Source organism: Watersipora subatra, chromosome 8 (genome assembly GCF_963576615.1).
Source record: "Watersipora subatra chromosome 8, tzWatSuba1.1, whole genome shotgun sequence".
In the NCBI taxonomy this organism is placed as follows: domain Eukaryota; kingdom Metazoa; phylum Bryozoa; class Gymnolaemata; order Cheilostomatida; family Watersiporidae; genus Watersipora; species Watersipora subatra.
Window position 1 is genome coordinate 6,331,817 of NC_088715.1, and position 20,580 is coordinate 6,352,396.

At 37.4% G+C, this 20,580-nt stretch overlaps 1 protein-coding gene across 1 annotated transcript; it reads left to right on the plus strand.

The window, feature by feature from the left end:
• The first annotated feature begins 1,841 nt into the window (after nucleotides 1–1,841).
• LOC137401813 (ras-related C3 botulinum toxin substrate 1-like) lies at nucleotides 1,842–16,254 on the plus strand. The gene is made up of 5 exons (XM_068088289.1): nucleotides 1,842–2,060; nucleotides 6,152–6,266; nucleotides 10,067–10,184; nucleotides 11,611–11,771; nucleotides 15,842–16,254. Exons 1-5 carry the CDS (start codon nucleotides 1,942–1,944, stop codon nucleotides 15,917–15,919), a joined length of 591 nt encoding a protein of 196 aa, XP_067944390.1. The 5' UTR covers nucleotides 1,842–1,941; the 3' UTR covers nucleotides 15,920–16,254.
• Nucleotides 16,255–20,580: the final 4,326 nt, after the last annotated feature.

A 20,580-nucleotide genomic window follows, 5' to 3' on the forward strand; every position in this document is an offset into this window, starting at 1 on the left:
TTGGTGAAGGTGTTAGAATCCTAGTCCACTACACTATGGATCATAGGTTCTAGTCCTGCATCATGCAATCTTTGATACCAACTTGTAATCCTGGCTTCAAACAGATGGAGACAACAGCTATTATTAATAGTACCCAATCAGACCTGTACACCGTGAGAGATCATCATGTAGGCCTAATATAACTAGGAACTGTGGAAAGGTGATCGTGTGGCACAGATGGTAGCACGCTTAGCAGGGGTGGTGAATATTTGCATTCGATTCCTGAGGGATGCAATCTTTCTTCCTAATGCACATCGTGTGGCTTTCGGCAGACGGATGGACACGGATCTTATTATAGTAAAGATCTTAGCTTTTACTTTTAGACACGAGTTGTTGTGGATTTCCAAACTGTTAATGGACACCGCTTTTATTATACTAAAGATCTTAGCTTCTACTTTTAGACACGAGTTGTTGTGGATTTCCAAGTTGTGTGGGGCTAGTATTGTGGGGCTAGGTATATGGAGTGTGTAGCCTTCAGGTTCCTATCATACTATCCTTGCAGTTGTGAAAGGCCTTGTTGACAATGCACACACATTTCATCCTACGATGTATGGAATAAGACATGGGGTGAGATGCCCATCAATATTTAATGTTTCTAGGCTATGCTAACCTATCGACTGTCTTATAACAAAGATTTTAATTATTGGATTTATCCATGGGCTGTTCTCTAATCAATAGAGTCATTGCCTTATTACTAGCTTATTGCATAAGTTGGCCAGTAGAAGATAATCCCGAGTTTATGGATGTGGATCGGTTTGTTGCATGCTACCAGACTGCAATAGATACATGTATTAGCCATATGTACACTAAATTAAAAATCTGTGCAGTGTTTGAGAACTTAGACAAGAAAGAAGGGTGGTGGCGATGGTAGTGGTAGTAGTAGGCCTAATTAGAGTGGTACTAAAGGTCATATTTTACTAGGTGCCCAAGGTCATCTGCTGAGCATCCATGCTTAGGCATCACCTAGCTAAACTATGCCTAGCTACCTTTACGGTACATATTTCTAGCGATTCTAAAGGTTGCTCAATTACATAGAAGTAAAGGAACAACAGCCTCCTGAGATGGGAAAAAGAGAGCAGAGCAATTGAGTACATACATTCAAACTACATTTCCAACTGAACAGATCTTGAGCTTATTTAGCCTCAGTACCAATGAAGCCATAAGAAGATAAAGTCTACTCGCCCGAACCCATGTATAGAATTATAGTTCAAGTTTTACTTCCATGAGCTATACCATAGTAGAAGTTAAAAAATAAATACCAAACTAAATCTTTCAGCAAAGAGATTTTGAAATTGATGCTTCACACAGGTGTAACAATCTGCTTCAATGTAACAACACACAGCTGTTGACGCCACTACACAGTGTCAGAGACGTTTAAAGAGTACCATATTTAAAAATGAATGAATTTTGCACATGTAATCAACATATGTAAGAAATACTGGCTTTCAACCGGCAGCTACCTAGATTTTATCTATAGTTCCACGCTCAAAAACCTTTCATGACTTGCGCTAACACTGAGAGAAATATTGTCAAGTCTTTGGGAATTAGCATAAGGTAGATAAGTAAGATGTATGCTTGGGTGCACCCTCAATATCTTAGTCTTTTCCTATATAACTTCCTTGAAAGATTTTCATCAGGACGTGTAACCCCATGAGTTGGCCAATTTTTATATCCCTGTACTGTAGTCTGAAACGCTCATGGGCAATAGCTAGTTGCTGATTGGTTAGTTATTTATAGCCGTACGGCGAAGCAACGCATCCATTATATTAGATAGCTGAAAGTTAGTTGTTGGCATTATACGTTCTAGAGCGTACACGGCTGAGCTCAGTCTACCATGTGGAGTTGTGCGGTGAATCATTAGTGAAAATTCGGATCCATGTGCCACTATTACTAGTTAGAAAAATGTCTAATAGACCTTTCAATGTGAAAGTTGTGATTGTTGGTGATGGAGCTGTTGGAAAGACTTGCATGCTCATCTCTTATTCCTACAAGAAGTTTCCTCCAAACTACGTGCCGACTGTGTAAGTATTACGTTTTTTTCTTATACAATTTTTAACGGTTCTGCGCCTTTTTTTAGCTTTTCACAACATGTTGTATGAGACAGTCTTTGAATATTGTTTTGTGAAAACTGATCAGATCTATAACTTGAACGAGACATGTTAGTCCTTCAGGGAAAGGTTGTGTATGGGAACAGGCCTGCCAACCCAAGAGTGGGGCAATGCGTGAGATTTGGTTTTGGGGCAATTGATGTATCAATGATAGTATGTATAAAATTGTTGAAATTGGGGCAAAAATCTCACGCATTTTCATTTTTTCTTTGGGGTGATTGCGTGAGTCTAAACGCCCAATGCGTGAGAGTTGGCAGGTATGTAGGCCTATGGGAAGTGTTATAATCATCGATATCAAGTAAAAGTCCATTAGTTGCTAATGCAAGTTGCAAGAATGGTTTTATTTAGAATTCACAAGCTATAATCATGAAATCACGGTAAGAGCTTCAAGTTTGACTTCTTAAAAGTTTTACTCCTCTTTATTAGGGTAGCCTATAAAGTTAGGTTTTATTTGACTTCTTGTCTTTTCTAGAGCTCAAGTGAAGAAGTTATTAGGAAAGGAATAAACATATATTTCCCTAGTTTGGCATGTTTTTGTTAGTACTCAAGGTAATATATAGCAATCAAGTTGCTATTCTTCCTTCTGAAGGAAAGTGTTTCATGCCCCAAAAGAACACTAAGCTCTCTCTGTTCAATTACGTCAATGAATTGGTCATTGTTTGATGACTGTAGGAAAGTTTATTCGGCCCGTCTGAGACATTCTATATGTATATACAAGATTCTTCCAACAGGTCAAACAAATCAACCACAATTTGATCATTTTACAATCTCTCTGGCCATGAATAATGCAAGCTATGTTTTATCAAACGTGAATCAGAGCTAGAGCTCAATAGTCAATAGAGGGCATTAGTCAATTCCCTCAGCTTTTCAACTGTTTGCTGGTCATGATAACTGTCAGCCATCTATTATTAGTATCATAATTTATACTCTGCATTCGGCTAGTTGTAACGTTGTTCTAACTTACAAGGCTACTTTTTAATTTGTAGCTTTACCGGCCACATCAGTAGCCAACGAGTAGTTAGTCTGTGTATTTGTTTGCCTACTAGAAATTGGCTAGTAACTGCTCACAAAATATACCAAGGGAAAATGGCAGGTTTAGACAGGTGTTTGGGATTTGTCCAGTCCTATAGACGTCATAGGTTCAGCATGATCCTAGTACTAACATTTTAAGCCTTGTTGGTAGTCTTTCATTACATTCTTTAAAATAGTGTGTTTTATCCATTATTCTCTTGCCTTGAGAAATCTTCGATGCTATTGTAGCTTCATTGCGAAACAATGATTGAATCTAACCAGCGAGCCACTTGTTATGGAGCATTATATAGATGTTTCAAATTTCTACAATAGTTTTAGCGAGCAGTTTAGAGGGTCGTGTAGACAGCTGCTGGGCTCACCAGTAGTCCTGGCTGAACCAACATGTGGCTTCACTTTCAGCTTGTCATCTTATAATAGACTTGTGAGCTTGCTGTCTCGTGCGCCGCGAGAGATCATGTTGTGTAATGATTACGTGCACAATTATTCCTTGTTGTGGCATAGTGGCTGTTAGTTGGTAGTGGCTTGTTGTGGCATGGTGGCTGTTGGTTGGTAGTGACTTGTTGTGGCATGGTGGCTGTTAGTTGGTAGTGGCTTGTTGTGGCATGGTGGCTGTTAGTTGGTAGTGGCTTGTTGTGGCATGGTGGCTGTTAGTAGGGGCTTGTTGCATGGTGGCTGTTAGTTGGTAGTGGCTTGTTGTGGCATGGTGGCTGTTAGTTGGTAGTGGCTTGTTGTTGCATGGTGGCTGTTAGTTGGTAGTGGCTTGTTGTGGCATGGTGGCTGTTAGTTGGTAGTGGCTTGTTGTTGCATGGTGGCTGGTAGTGGCTTGTTGTGGCATGGTGGCTGTTAGTTGGTAGTGGCTTGTTGTTGCATGGTGGCTGGTAGTGGCTTGTTGTGGCATGGTGGCTGTTGGTTGGTAGTGGCTTGTTGTTGCATGGTGGCTGTTAGTTGGTAGTGGCTTGTTGTGGCATGGTGGCTGTTGGTTGCTAGTGGCTTGTTGTTGCATGGTGGCTGTTGGTTGCTAGTGGCTTGTTGTTGCATGGTGGCTGTTAGTTGGTAGGGGCTTGTTGTTGCATGGTGGCTGTTAGTTGGTAGTGGCTTGTTGTGGCATGGTGGCTGTTAGTTGGTAGTGGCTTGTTGTTGCATGGTGGCTGTTAGTTGGTAGTGGCTTGTTGTTGCATGGTGGCTGTTAGTTGGTAGTGGCTTGTTGTTGCATGGTGGCTGTTAGTTGGTAGTGGCTTGTTGTGGCATGGTGGCTGTTAGTTGGTAGTGGCTTGTTGTTGCATGGTGGCTGGTAGTGGCTTGTTGTGGCATGGTGGCTGTTGGTAGTGGCTTGTTGTTGCATGGTGGCTGTTAGTTGGTAGTGGCTTGTTGTGGCATGGTGGCTGTTGGTAGTGGCTTGTTGTTGCATGGTGGCGGTTAGTTGGTAGTGGCTTGTTGTTGCATGGTGGCTGTTAGTTGGTAGTGGCTTGTTGTTGCATAGTGGCTGTTAGTTGGTAGTGGCTTGTTGTTGCATGGTGGCTGTTAGTTGGTAGTGGCTTGTTGTGGCATGGTCGCTGTTGGTTGTGGCTTGTTGTGGCATGGTGGCTGTTGGTAGTGGCTTGTTGTGGCATGGTGGCTGTTAGTTGGTAGTGCTCTTGCCTTTGAATCTGTGTATCCAAATATGTGAGTTCAATTTCTGTGCAGTGGAATATTTTTGGCTTTCAATGAACAGGCTCATACTATAGTAAAGATTGTAGTAAATATTCTGAAAGGTAATAAAATACCTGCTGCCTGCCAGTCCTAGCAAAATGAATCTTCATTTCTATGAATTCATGATATTCATTTGTGATCGGAGGCAGGATTGGTTGTCGGAGGCAGGATTGGTTGTCGAAGGCAGGATTGGTTGTCGAAGGCAGGCATCTAATAGGATATTTCTATAAAAGTGAGGTACTTGTGGATTCCTAGAGTGGTGATGTGCAAATGAGGAATTACAATTTCAATCGCACATCCCTCAAATTTAGAAAATTTTCGTTGTTTTGTCTTGTGTTCGGCAGGGTGCCTATCACAATCAAGGCATTGGGAAATTGAAAGATATTGTGAAAGGCTGAGGTTACCTCAGGGCCTAATGATGGTGGATATACGCCGATGTATTTGACATCTTGAACGCCGTTTAGTGTATGCTACGAATGCTTCTATTGGATTTGTTTATGAGTCTATAGAGTAACTATCATATTGGTAACATAGCACTGAAGGAGGATAACTCCAAATTTGTGGTTGTTTCGGTACTAGTTGTGTTTTGTGTTGCACCCTATTAAATTGTAGATATTTTACCATTTTCTCTCTCTTCCACGCCTCGCATTCAGAATCTAAAAACACTCCTTACCCTCATGCTAACATTAACTGCCGCCTTGAACTACTGAACACCAAGTGTTGGTGTTCAGGTGACAAGCTTGTCACAGTGAATCGTCCAAGCTTGACATTGTAAAAATACCACTATTAATTTTTTATTAGTAAATCACCCAGCTGTTGAGATAGTGACTGTGCTCTTTAATAGCAAGTGTATAAAAACTCTGGTGTAATTGATGATAAGCGAGAGTGGATAGATGCCTTAGTATTAAGGTTGTTCATCGACCTGTAGTTGCAAGCGATTCTGCGGCTTTGTCAAGTTAGGGATGCATTCTTGGCGATTTCTTGCGTTATAACATTTTACATTAGGCCTCTTTTTTAGTGTTTTGCAAGTCATCGAATTACTTTAAAATGGTCAACAATTGAATGTTATGCTGAGCCATGGGAAAGCCAGGTTTCTGATGAAAAGTTCTACGCTACCCACTTTGAATACACTGTATGCATGTAGTTCTCTGCACCGTTCATCCAGAAACTGTACGAACAGGAAGGAAACCTGGAAGAACTGTTTGTCTGGTCATCAGCAGGCCAGCCAGAACCACTCATTAGGTATGCTATTAATCTTGTTTATCTGGTTTACTGTTTATAAGGTTTGACAACTGGACAACAAATCTTAAAGTAGATGGCTACAAGGTGAAACTAGATTTGTGGGATACGGCTGGACAGGAAGATTATGACAGACTCCGACCCCTTTCCTATCCACAGGTGAGTTTCATGGCTCTCCTTATCTTATCTATGGACATATGTAGCGGGTAGAGACAAGGCGATTCACTGATATTTCTTACACACGGGCATGTTTTCATTGTCATCTACAGTAATCCTCGCTACTTTGGAATTCATATTTCATAGTTTCAGCGCTTCGCGGGTTAAAACATAAATATATTCATTAAAAGATCATAGAATAAAAAGAAAAGTTAAATCTCCCTTGTAGGTTACTCTGGCTCGGCGATACTTCCATTAGTATCATTGCACTAGCAGCCTTTGCAGTTTGCTAGTTTCCTGTTACTTTTTTGTGAAGTATGAAAGTGCTTGTTGACAACTCTAATCATGCCTCTTCTTAACCTTTTGAACCCTGGCCGTTTTTGTCAATGTGTGTCAGTAACCTTGGGCAATCTGTCCAACGATCCGAAGTTTTTAAACTTTTATTAAATGTCTGTAAACGTGCTCGTATTACAATGATATTTAATAAAAAAGTCTGGCAATCCACAGCAAATGTCATCAAACAGAAAAAAACAGTACTTCATTATTATTCGGGCTAGACTATAAAAGTTCATACGATTTTATGAAACTCGTAAAAACATTTACGTTGGCATCATATTCATTGTGCACTTGTATATCATCATTTTATGACTTGAAATATACTGGAAATTTATAGTTAGTATCATGAATTTCTTTATTTGCATCACAATCATTTATAACCTCTCAACAAACGAGTCGTATCAATCTTTTCCCGATATCGTTCTAATAAAATTTGTTATTAAAATAAAGAAAGTGAGTAAAGATATTATTCCGATCTAATATCATGTACAAGAATTAATTTGATTGGTTTCTGCTGTTAATTAAAAACAGCTTTGGTAAACAAAGCCATATGAATGCTGCAAAACTGACCGTTAAGGTTCAAAGGGTTAAACGCCCTCGACTCTCAAAATCGTCTGGTCTTAAAAAGGAAGAAAATGTTTATGATCAGTGAAACAGTGATTTTAAAAATGATTTTCTAGTTTGCTGATGTTTACTTATTGCAGTTGCGCTTTAAGATAAACTGCAAAAAGTGAGGGACTAATGTATTATATATATATATATGTGTTATATTATGTATCATATGTGTATTATATGTGTATTGAATTATGTATTATATATATGTATTAAATTATGTATTATATTAAATATTATATTGCACTTGCGTGCAATTACTGTAATGTTACTGCTCGTACTGATCTAAACTGACAAATGGTAATATAATTCTATACATTAATGATAACTCAGTAGGAGTTGTTATTCCTTCAAGAAACAACTTTTATTGAAACTTTTATCCATCGATGAAAATTGATAGAACCTAAAGATAGAAACGTATACCGCTGTTACAAGGGATGGCTCTCTGCGTGTGACAAGCAGGCAGTCTCTGGTTGTCTTATTTTTTGGAAAATTTTACATAACGGCCTGTTATTGCTTGTATAAGGAAGTTATGTGATCGTATTATAGATGCTTGGCATTGTGGGTCTTTTATCGTCATACTATGGTTATTTACACTAGTACCCTGGCTGTCCAGTGTGTTGTGAGAGATCATCAGGTGTAATAAATACTCGCTCACTTAATCAAAAATGTTAGAAGGCAGGCGTTTCGCAACCATTTTAACTCGACTAAGCTGAATGGTGTGAGTTCGAGACCCGTATGATGCAATATTTTTTCCCTAACAACCATGGCTTCGGCGGGTGGCTCTTATTATAGTAAAGACCACTTTATCTCTACCACAAATTGTCGTTTCTATCAGGATTAGGTCATAAATTAATAAAACTGCCTATAAAGAGCAATACTGCTCAAGACTGGTCTATTCCTACTCATGCTATTATGGGACAGAAGACCAGTTTCGTCCATTAACATCCAAAAGCGTAATAGACTCGGTGGTTCATCTTAATCCTCGTCCGTTCTCATCTGGATGGCAGCTTACGGATGTTATTCGTTATGCCTTAGTGTTTATTACTGTCTCTAGCTGAATCTGCTTGTTCATTGGCTATTGATTTGTAGGTCATGATTCATCAGCTATACAGTTATTTTTATTTTATTATTTAGTTGTCATCAGACAGGTCCTGAGAGTTTATCATTTAGTCATGACAAAACATTCATGTATTATAACTTAGCCAGTGCCCGGCCAGTGTTTCATATATAAATACTTTAATTCATGTATAAATGGTTCTTTTGGGGAGTATTACAACCTCTCAACATCTATACTAGAGTATTACAACCTCTCAACATCTATACTAGAGTATTACAACCTCTCAACATCTATACTAGAGTATAACAACCTCTCAACATCTATACTATAGTATTACAACCTCTCAACATCTATACTAGAGTATTACAACATCTCAACATCTATACTATAGTATTACAACCTCTCAACATCTATACTAGAGTATTACAACCTCTCAACATCTATACCGAAGTTTACAAACTCTCAACATCTATACCATAGTTTCATTCATAAAAAACTGCACTACAATGAAGTAAGTTGTATAGAAAAAATAGTCATTAAATATCTAATCGTTTGAATTTTCCTACTTTTTTATCGGTATCTATTATTAAATGACTTTGCATTTATGAGTATTTAGGCTTGTTGGTTGTAAATCATTGAACTTGACACTTCACCGAGCAGTGATTCGTTGTAAACTAACTGTGTTTCATAGCGAATAATCCTATAGGTCAATATCGGAAGGGATCACTGATTAGTACTAGCGATCGACCAAATCAGATCTCAATTACATTATCATGTTATGTTGATTCTCTAAGTCATTTAGCATAAACCAAACTTGGGGGGAAAGTCGAAATAGGTTTTATTGTCACTTGGTCTTAACATGTAAAGACAGGCAGCCAGAGGTGTAGCCTTGGGGACACAGAAGACATACAGCGAGTATATAGGCACGGAAAGAGGCCCAGTCCAAGTTGCACTCGGTGAACTTTAAATTAATAGCAATAAAATAACATTCTAAAGTACTGCTTAATGCTATTGCAGCACTATAAAAACAACTATGCCAAAAACTGCCTCCCTGGTTTACTGATCACAAAGTTATCATGTTTCAATAAGAGTCAGGCGTTGTACATTTGAAATGTGCTGAGTCGACTACATGATCTGCTCAAAGTTTACATAGTAGGTCAAAGGTTGCGTAGGCCCATGTTAAGATCATATGTAAAGGTCTGACTATCTTTCTGTAACATATTTGGTTTCATGTCTCCAATTTAATGCCGTCCGGAGTATAATTTCATCTTATGAAAGAGTCATAAAGTCAACTCAGTGATGGCACAAAAAATTAAAGACTGAATTCTCGAGTAACTAGGGAAGGTAGTAGTATTGGGATGCCTAGTAGGGTGTATTTTTAACCTGAACATGAACAGGGTAGGTGGTAGGTAGAGGACCTCACAACTTCAACATAACGTTTGTTATTCTAGTTTATCTGAGCAACTGTCAATTTGTGGTTACGTCGAGAGCATTTATATTTATATAGTTTATTCCGGAATGTGTGATAAATTAACACTTATAGCATATGATTGATTAGCTGTGTATGCATCAAGTGCCAACTGTCATCCAAAATGGTCATGAAAAGGTCGTGAATTAGCAGCCTTGCGGCTGTAAATCCACAACCAATTTATCTCCACCATTCTAACGAGCCCAAGTCAATGGTTCTAGATATAGCGCTTGCTCAACCTGTCAACAAACAGTTCATACTGCTGCCTATTCAGCTGTCTGGCAATACATTTGCACACTTGTTTGAACTTATTGTATCTATTTTCAGACGGATGTGTTCATAGTGTGCTTCAGCGTTATTGCCCCAGTTTCACTTAAAAATGCTAAAGAAAAATGGATCCCAGAAGTAAGACATCATTGTCCAGACGCTGCGATACTATTGGTCGGTAAGTTACCAACTAATTATTTTGATGCATCTCTTAGTGAACTTCTCAGTCCAAACTCTGATGACATACAGCGTGGATCATTAATAACATTGACTTGATAAGGAGTTCATGTGCTATGGATCAAAAGATCAGAATTGTTATTCTCCAAAGGCGTTGATGCCACACATTGGTGATCACTTTGGTGATTACACTATCACAAATCCATCTGCGTTTGCATCAGGAAAATATTCCGTGATGTAGTGTTCTCCTTTTTTCTTATTTTTCGTGAAGAAAAACTTTATTATTGCTCGCTTGAATCAAATACTAGGCCTGCAGCATAAACGTAAATAAATGAATCACGCTATCCGCAACCGCCAATTACTATCGTCAAAATGGTTCACATTGTACAGGAGGTCGCCGATGCTTGGCGAATTATCGGGAATGTTTGACAGCTGCAAACTTTCTCGACCTCCGCGTTTCTTTGTCGACGCAATCAGTTTACGGTTCGTATAATCGGCGATGAGTTTCGAAAGGAAAACGTGATATAGTGTGATCCAGCTTTTAGCTCACGCTCATTCAGTATGTTTCCATTGTGCGGATTTGGAATTGTGTGCTCGTTGAGTTATTGTGCAATAAGTGTTGCAATGGACATTCGCATGTCGTGGATCAACTCTGGCGATTTGTTAAGAAGATAAGGTGTTGTTTGCTAGAGGTCACTGTGGCGCACTCCGAACTACTCAACTCAAAATAGGAATGACTGAAATGTGAAAAATGTTTAAAGTGGAATAGCTTGTGCGGCGTATTCTTGTGCATAATTTGCGTTTCCATCTTTCAGGAGGGTGAAACATTCAGTAAGAAATTGAGAGGAACATAACTAGCATTTTTTGACCATTTTCATCTGGCGGGTGGCGAAACTTGTGGATTAACCATGGAAACTGATCGGCTGGGTCTGATGGGTCTGAAAAAAAGTAGTTCTCAACGGTTTCGGTATTATCATTCCTTTGAAAACTCAGCACATGGCAATCCCATCTTAAACATCCTTATTTGAAACTAATATCATGGGAGTTGCTACTGAGTTAGTGTTTGTCGTATATTTGGTCGCAATGGCGGGTGCAAGTATTGGCTAGCAAACTGTCTCATATTACGTCTGATTAAGTGCAAAAACGAAAGTCTCATAAATTAGACTTGTGCTTCTGGAATTCGCTGGAGTTCATCACTGACTGCATCTATTTGTTCCGTCAGTAATAGTTTATTGTAATAAACAGATATAAACAGATATAAATGTCTATAGAATTAGAATTATCAAAGTAAAAATTAACAAGTAAGAAAGGAGTTGACAACAGGCGTGTTATTGTAAAACCATTAGTTCTTGCTGCAGTACCATAGAAGCAACGTGCATCGTATTTACAGTGTTTTGAGACTGATAGAGCAACCATCATGTGTTCAGGTACAAAGATAGATTTGAGGGATGACAAGGACACAAAGTTAGAATTAGCGCAATCTCGAGAAGCTCCTGTTAAAAAGGAGGAAGGAATAAAGCTGGCAAACAAAGCCAAGGTATATGGATACATGGAGTGTTCGGCGCTCACCCAGCAAGGCCTTAATAAGGTTGGTTTCTGCTCTCTAACTTGTCTGAAACCTTGACACCCTTTAGCGCAGCAAAATTGTTTTAAAAGAGGCAATTTGTTATCTCTATTGTGAAATTTATATAACACTCTATTAACAGAATTAAAGGTTATTCGTTTCTCGTGATATTTGCAAACATAATCTACAGCTAATTGAGTTCATGAATATTTCCAACTTACTACTGCTTGTTGAATTCTAACAAGCAGTTTCTTCACCTTTTACCAATTATTTGTTGGAAGAAAATGTATCTTTGCAGTTTTACGAACAATTTTATGTTTTGCCCCTTTCAACCCTAAGCCTGGCTGCACACATCGACGAAATGCTCGTTTCGTTTTATATCGGCGGGCATAAAACCAATATCTGTGAGTCGCTGAAATGCGTAGATTATTATTACGGTAACGATTTAATTTTATTCACTTTTAATGCATGCTAGTGGTGTCAAACATTGGCTAGATCATAGATGACAACGCGGCTTCACACTTACAACTATTTTAATGAATATTTGATGATTAAATACTTACAATCCCCTTTTCTATAGTTTAATTCAAGCTATGAACTTGAAGGTAGAGGTGGAACGAGACAGGTTTTTTTAAGTTCGAGACGAGACTCGAGACAGTGTCTTGTAAAAATTCGAGACTCGAGACACGAAACAGTAAAATAATGAGCATTTGGTCATGATTTCACTACACAAGTACTAGCGTACATTCTTAGAATATATAAAATTGATAAACCTCTTTTTAAATTGAATTTTCACCTGGTGTAAACGATTTAAATACAACATTTTAATAGTAATATGCATGTAGTTTTTGTAAACAAAAGTGACACAAACGGCTCTAAAATACCGAAGTTATATATTCTAAGAATTTTGAGCTTTATTGATAATAATTATTATCAACATATTGCTTTGTACTTGTATATTTTTACCATCTATTGAATAGGTCTTACTTTTTAATGTAATGTGTAATGAAACCGATAGCCGTCGCTCTACAAAGAAATACCGCAACTAAAAGAACACATGATAACACTTTCATTCTTATCGTTTCAACAATGTTAAGTTTTGCTTGTGTATTAACTGTAGTATGTGAATTATATTTAAAATGTACTCATGAAATTATATGAATTACTGTACACATGTACATGTATATTCTTATATTGAACTAACAATAACGTCATTATTAACCGAACAAGGACTATGGTCAACACAGCCTTTCGTTCGTTTCTCCGTGTGCGGGCAAGTTTTACCCGCAATTAGTAGTATATAAAAGAGGTCCGAATTTTATGAAGGGCAGTTGGCGTTTAGATATGATACGATAAAATACAGACATGTTACCCCCAATAGTCTTATTTATTAAATTGGATTATTCGGAGTGTAATTGGATACACCCAGTATCTGTTTTAAGGACACAGAACCGAACTACAATATATTAACAGAGCCGTTGTCCGGACTACATGATTAGACTCGGTGGCCAACATAATCAATATAAACAGGTAGTAACGGACCAGGTATAACTTTAAAGGCAGTTGCCTGCAATCCATCACAATATATGGCTTGTTGCTACCGCAAGAAGCCATGTTTTAACAACCGTGCGCAGGCGCTTTAGTTCTATTTCCTGTCTCGAGTTTGGCAATAGTTAAGTCGAGACGAGACCGATACGAGACAGGTCGATACTCCAGACGTCTCGTGTCTCGTTCCACCTCTACTTGAAGGATGTTTGTATTGGCTGGTTACTAGATGCGCAACTTTTTCAGCAACATACAGAAATGTTAACAGCTACACAAACTCTAGTCTTATCAAGTCCATGATCAAACATGTTAGGCCTACTATATAAATATCTCGAGGATATTTCAGTAAAATGGGGAAATCCAGTTAGTACATCATGTGGCTTCACATGGTTGACGCCATTTCTCATTGGTCAATCTGTCTGTCAACACTGCACATGATTTAGTAGAGTCGATGTGTGTCGCCACAACAAAGACCTTCATTTGGTGACAGTTGTCAATGTCGGTAGCCAGCGATGTTTTCAGATGTCTTTATGTGAGGTTACAATATTCGAATTGTCACATCCCAATCGGTTATCTGTGCTGTTTTACAGATATGAATAGTTTTAGCAATGATCCAAAAGTGCTTTAAAATGTGTTCTCTCAAATTGGTCAAATAGTATTTAGAAGTTTGGAAGTTGGCTGTCTAATTACTCGTGCAATGTTTTTCTAACTCGGCTTTGGAGAAATAATTTCTAGAATCTTGCAGTTTAACAATGTGCCCAATTCTTTTATGGTTGTGTTTAATTTTGTGGTAGTGATGAATGTTTACAATGTTAAATCTCGGCAGAGAGTGAATATTAACCAATCCTAGTGAGTTTTTGTTCTCGTCTTCTCATCAACTGTTATTATTGTATTTAAAGAGGAGAAAAATGTAATGTCTTTTGATGGAAGCTTGTCAGTTAGTTTGGGAATCTGCAGGTGTAGTTAGAGTAAATATGGCTGCTGTAATTGCAGCTACGTTACAAATAACTTATAATAAATTCTTAAACGTGTCGTTTTAAATGGCTGTTTTTAGTACAAATTGCATTTGTTGTTCAGTATAATTTGAAATATCGCATTGAAAATTCCCATTTCACCCAAATAATGGTCATATTGTTTGCTTTTTTTGATAGGGGTAAGAGTTTAGACATTAGCTTACTGTTACTTGCTGGCCACTTTCAAGACTGGCAATATGGGTTCATTTAGACACTAACATATTTCTAACCAATTTTTCTAAAAAAAAAATAATTTTGTGAATTGTAATAGATCAGCTGAACATTTAACTGTCAAGGTGGTTATATGTGTGGACACAGGTTCAAATTGACTTGAAGGTCACTTTTGGATGCAGTTAAATTCATTATGTACAAATTATACCCATCAGTTACAGTAAGTGTATTACCAAAATGGTTTAAACTTACTCAGTTGCAAGGGGGTTGACCTCATCTAGGAAAAAATTTATCTCTTGCATCATTGGCAATATTGTCAAACAAAGAGAGGTGATAGCGAGTTCATATGATATTTATCTGTTTACATTATCTATGATATCATAAAAGAATTTGTTTATGGCTATCATAAATCGTTGTCTAAATCGAAGCTTGCTTTGGCAGCTTGTCTCTGATCTGTTAAAGCTTTTGGCAAATTTGTGTGTTCTATTTGCTGCCTTTGGACATGATTTGTTAATTGTTGGTACTTTCACATCTGTCATGAGTTACCAAAGTTTGTTGACAGTCTCACCTCTGCTGCAGATTGCAAAGGTTAATAGAACAGTCATCACTTAAATTGCTGGTTACAAGGTCTGGTGTGTCGGCAATTTTTCGGAAACAAACCCATTAACAGGATAATTATTTTTTATACAAGTGAAAAGCCCCGTTGGGCATAGGCTGAGTGGTTGACTTCATTGTCCAAACCTGGCGCGTTTATATAAGCTGCCAGACTTTGATGGAGTGTAGCAGTAATCCCTCCCGACTTAGTCGCTCAGTCGCTCGCCTTCTGCAGTTTCAATATTTTACATTTAGAAAAATAAAATTTAAAAAAAATTCATTAAAAATACATGAATCTCATTAATTAAAAACAGTGACTTCTTACAACGAACCCAGTTGATCACAAGTATGAATACTCAGACCAGATGAAGCACAAACTGCACCGGTACTACTGTCAGTGCGCTCGCTGACTTAAAATAATGGGACTCAAGTTGAAATATAAACTAAAAGACAGTCAAGATAACTTCAAATTGCTTACACGTACTTATTATACAGGAAATAAAAACAATTTGTTCAGAAAGCCTAGAATGATAAAATTTTAGCTCATACGTTTACTTGGCCTATAAACATTAGTTTCTATTTCATGGATTTTCACTTATTGGGGGGGGGGGGGCGGGGCGCTGGTCCCTGTGACAGACAAATGAGAGATTATTGTACAAGTCCAGTCTGTGCCCTCACTAACCATATGATGCTGATTGCCAAACATTGATGTCTGAAACATCTGGTCAGTGCTTTGGTATGTCTCACTTATGATTGTCTATCACATTGCAGGTGTTTGAAGAGGCCATAAAAGCAGTGGTTTGTCCCGGAAAAGAACAAAAAAGAACTCCAAAATGTGTTCTCTTATAGCATATAGTCTGACCAGTATAGCTACAAAGTCTGTACTGAATACTGAAGGGTGCCGTCTTGTTTGAGTACATGAAAGTTGTATCTGTAGCTGCCCTTTCAGTAGTAAAACTATATATAGGTAGGGTACAAGCATTTCTTATTGACTGCAATCTAGTATTTTTTTTCTGTATATCCGTAATAACTGCTGTCATACAAAGCTTACTATTGGTATCCCTTTTTTCAATATTTATTTGATATAAGCATATTACCATTTAATGGGCTTGGAAGTCATTCAAGTATATTTTTCTATCTTCATCTTCTTTGTAATATATTATTTGTAATAAAGGATACAATCATCTCAATGAGCCATTAAATATGCACCTACATGTACATAAGATTTGGTTACGGGATGGAATACCTTCAATTCTTCTCATCCCTATCAGTGCATTGAGAATGAGCAATATGGCCATTAAAATATTGCTCGGCATCTCAAGTTTATCATATGGCAAATTTAACCAATCTAATATATGATATTGTAATGAAGACTATTAGCTATTGTGCAAAAAAATAGTAAGGAGTTATGGGGGGCCATGAGCATTCAATAGACTATGGGACTCAGAAAATAGATTATCTCAGTTTGTTGTAAAGTACTATGTTTGGAATGTGGTCATTGAGCCAAACAAACTAGTAACTAAATATGCTTTGAGATATCACAATAGCCAGTGAAGAGAACAGTCAATAAACTGTATCTCAAGCTGTTCGTGATCCAATCAGATAATCAATATGTAGCCGTCTCTCGTAGTAGTTTTATTTGCATTTGGTAATGGATTTGATGTGTGGACAGTTATTCCGTGCAATATTGCTACTATTACTGCTGCCACTACTACAGCTACTATTACTGCTACTATTATCAGCACTACCGATGCTACTGTTACAGCTAGTACTGAGACCACTACTATATCTACTACTCGTCCTAACACTGTTTTACCACCGTTACTATTACTGCCTCTATCATTACTCCTACTGTTAGTTCTACTAGTTCGATTACTACTACTATTACTACTACAGTCATTACTATCAATGCTACTGTAGGACTGATGTAATGCTGATGTAGTTGTGGTTCCAATGCTACCATTGAGACCACTACTACATCAACCTCTGTTACGCTACTATTACTCCTGCTATCATTACTCCTACTATTACTAGTCCTGCTACAATCATCGCTACTTCACTTACCTCTGTTTCTATTACAACTATTTGTGCTATTATCTTTAGTTTGATGAGCCAGATGCACTGAAAGTATTTTTTTCAATCTTTCAGGTATATCTGGATTTTTAGATATCCAGATACCCCTGAAAAACTTGCAGTACGTCTGGCTCATCAGGAACTCACATTTTTGTAAGAATGATCAATTGCTTAATGCTTTGCTACAGAGAATATTGCAGCAAAAAATGAATCTCGTGGACTAATATTTCAAAATAAATGGGAAGAAAACTCCAAAGTTTACTCATGAAAAGTAATGCCAGAGATAATATCTGCAGTATTTATAGTATCTTATAGTATTTATAGTATATTATTTATGGTATATTTGTTTACCTATAGTAACCAGTGTTGAGTTGTTATCAACAGCTAATTTTATTGCGAGGGCAAAGGTCAATTATTCTATAGGCCTACCCTCCATTTTCGTGCTTACAATATAAGTGAGAGGCCTGTCTTATGGGGTAAAGCAATGACCTGCTTTCAGTTCAGAGATCATACTTTCTATGGCTGATAAAATTATTGCATGGGACTGTCCTCTTTGAACAATTACGCTGCGTGCAGCACTACGCTATTTCTGTGATAAAAGGTCTCTGACATCTTCACCGGATCCATTAATCATATTTTCATACGCAAGTCTTTTTTCTTTCTTTTTAACATTCTTGCTTAACACTTTAAAGCTCGCAGTAGGATAATAAAAGTATCATTTTGAAATTTATCTTTGAGCTTTGAGGTATCGTTACAACTATTACTGTTACATTATTATTCAACAACCGGATATCGTGTGAACACTAAGTAACGGCGCTATCTCCTTACAACAAAAATAGATGTAATCCACCAATCAGAATCTTAGACGAAATGTACCTAAACAACAGTACTGCTAGATAGTACCCACATGGACATAAATAAAGGAACTAGATGACTCATATTGCTCACGAACTTACTCTAGTATTTTTTATGGCTGGCCAGCACTCTAGGTTTATGTTACCGATGACCTATGACAAGCAACAATACTTAATATACCAGGTACAACGTTTATATCTTACTAAAACTAACGATTACTATACAAAATCCTTTTTAGTAAAATATTGAGGTCTAAACTAGGAAGTTTGATAGTCTGTTGTGGAGATCTACAGTTTGGCTATATGCATTTGTTAGGTTTTGGCTCGCCAGTCTACAATTGGTGGTAAGCAATCAGTACCGCCGGGCAGTGTGTCAGAGGTTCAAGCCCTGTTACAGGATGTCAAGAATAGCATTTGACCTTAAATTGCTCCTGTGACTCATTATAACATGGAGTTTGAGCCCTATACAAGCCGACACAACTATATTGCAGCATGTTGGTGTCAACTCCGCAACACATCGGTGATCGTTTGTGACAGCATTGTTAACACTTTAACAAACACACCTGCATGTTCACATTGACAGATTAATCTGTGATAACACTGTTCTCAGTATACAGTATTATTAATACTAATTAACGATGTAGTGTTAGTCCCCCAGCACCCATGAAGGAAAATCATCAGCCAATCGTAATTGGTGAAATATCAAAAGATTTTGACAGCTGCGATGTTTATTGACATGTCCTCGTTTCCTCAGCGATGTCATTGGTTTGCGAAGAGCATAGGTGACGAATAAGTAACGAGAGGACAACTTCGATATGCTGTACTTGAATTCCCCTCAGGCACATTTGTAATGCCTTTTCTCTGACTCAAGAGACATCGGGATGAGAAACATCATTGGTCAGTGCTAGAACTACCCAAGGCAGCTTAATTAGTTTTGGCAGTTTGCTTCAAATATCTGAAACCATCCAAATATTTCAATCATGACAGAAACACGACACACTATTTTCTGATTCGTTAAACTTTGATACTGGTACATGATCATTTTTATGTATGATGATTTCTGTAAAATCAGTGGCAGCATCTGATTTAAACCAAGCAGATATCTTAGATTTATAGACTGGTTCTATAAGTACGTGAAAGAATAGATGGTTAATTGCTCATTTCATGATTCACTCGGATGGCAGCGTTTGAGGTGCACAAATCTATTAATATATACAAGTATATTTCTCAAAGTTTTTCGTCAGTCTGTCTGTCTGCCTGTCTAGTTATAGTGATTGGAGAAGAAGTTTATTAGTCAGTGTGGTTGTGGTTTATTGTTCTGGAGTTCATGCCGAGTCAGGATGGCCTAATCCGTGCTGGCCAATGATAGTTGCCGGCAGTGTTGAGTCATTAGCTAAAGTTGTGATTAACTCATAGCGTTACATTTCACTAGCTTTTTAGAAAGCAGCCAGATTTGAATTACTCCTGCCAATTATTAAGTTGTCAAATTGTCAATTTATTATTGCCAATTACTTAACTATGAGATTATTTACTAGAGATTACAGGTCAGTTGTCTATACTATTTTATTATACCATGTTATATTGTTTCTGGTCACATTTAATTCACATGTAATTTTTATATTTTATTGCATTCATAATTATTGGGCTCAACAAGTTGGTATGAAAATAGTAGACATGTTCTTTTAGGTTTCACTGTACTCAATAAAGATTGGGACCTGCATAATAACCAGTGAAATCACTTTACTTATAATTCTATGAGTTAAATAAAGTTAAAAGTTTCCAACAAAACTTTATAGTAATAAAGTTTTAATAATGCGAAATCTGATGTGACCTGAATTTGAACTCACCACCTCCAGTTCTGCTGACAGACATTTATCCTACTTGAAGCTGTACAACTTAAACTAGACAGGCTGTACAACTCGATTAGTCATTAGGACAGTAGATAGGACATTCACATGAACAAAGTAATCACGGAAAACAAGATATTTGGATGTTTATATGTTTGCACCGAAAGAAAACTTATCCTGTTCGATAAGCTATGCGGTCTGTCAGCTGACATGACATGCTCCTTTATGTTGGAACGCAGAGCTGAACAACACCATCTCGGACGATCAGAAAAAATAACGTGTGTGACACTTATGTGACACATAAGACACTTAAGTGTGACATTTAGATAATTTGGTGCCTTTAATTTTTAAACATGTAAAATCAGAGACCTCTGTAATATATGCTGTGTGATGCAGTTTGTAAAACTTGAAAAGTCATAAATTTAGTCATAAACTCTAAATTTTTCTTGCTTAAACGAACATCGTATGTCGGTAAAACTACTATCGTAAAACTAAATTGGAAACAAAAACCCAGAAAAGCTCAAAAAGATTGGAGCTTGTAGAATTATTTCAGCTATAAGTTGTTTGCTAGAAAAGACGACCTAAAGCTATGCTGTCTCAATCAGTCAATAATCATTTGTTCACAAGTACATCATTTATCTTTCTATCCTTCTTTTTTATCTTTCTTATGTTTCGGTAATCTCTGTAGTTTATGAAGCACATTATTTTATTTTATTTATAGTATTGAAACTTACTG

Coding starts and splice junctions, on each gene's coding strand:
- LOC137401813 (XM_068088289.1), top strand. CDS start 1,942: ATGTCTAATAGACCTTTCAATGTGAAAGTTGTGATTGTTGGTGATGGA. Junction 2,061..6,151: donor CCAAACTACGTGCCGACTGT/GTAAGTATTACG, acceptor ACTGTTTATAAG/GTTTGACAACTGGACAACAA. Junction 11,772..15,841: donor CCCAGCAAGGCCTTAATAAG/GTTGGTTTCTGC, acceptor ATCACATTGCAG/GTGTTTGAAGAGGCCATAAA.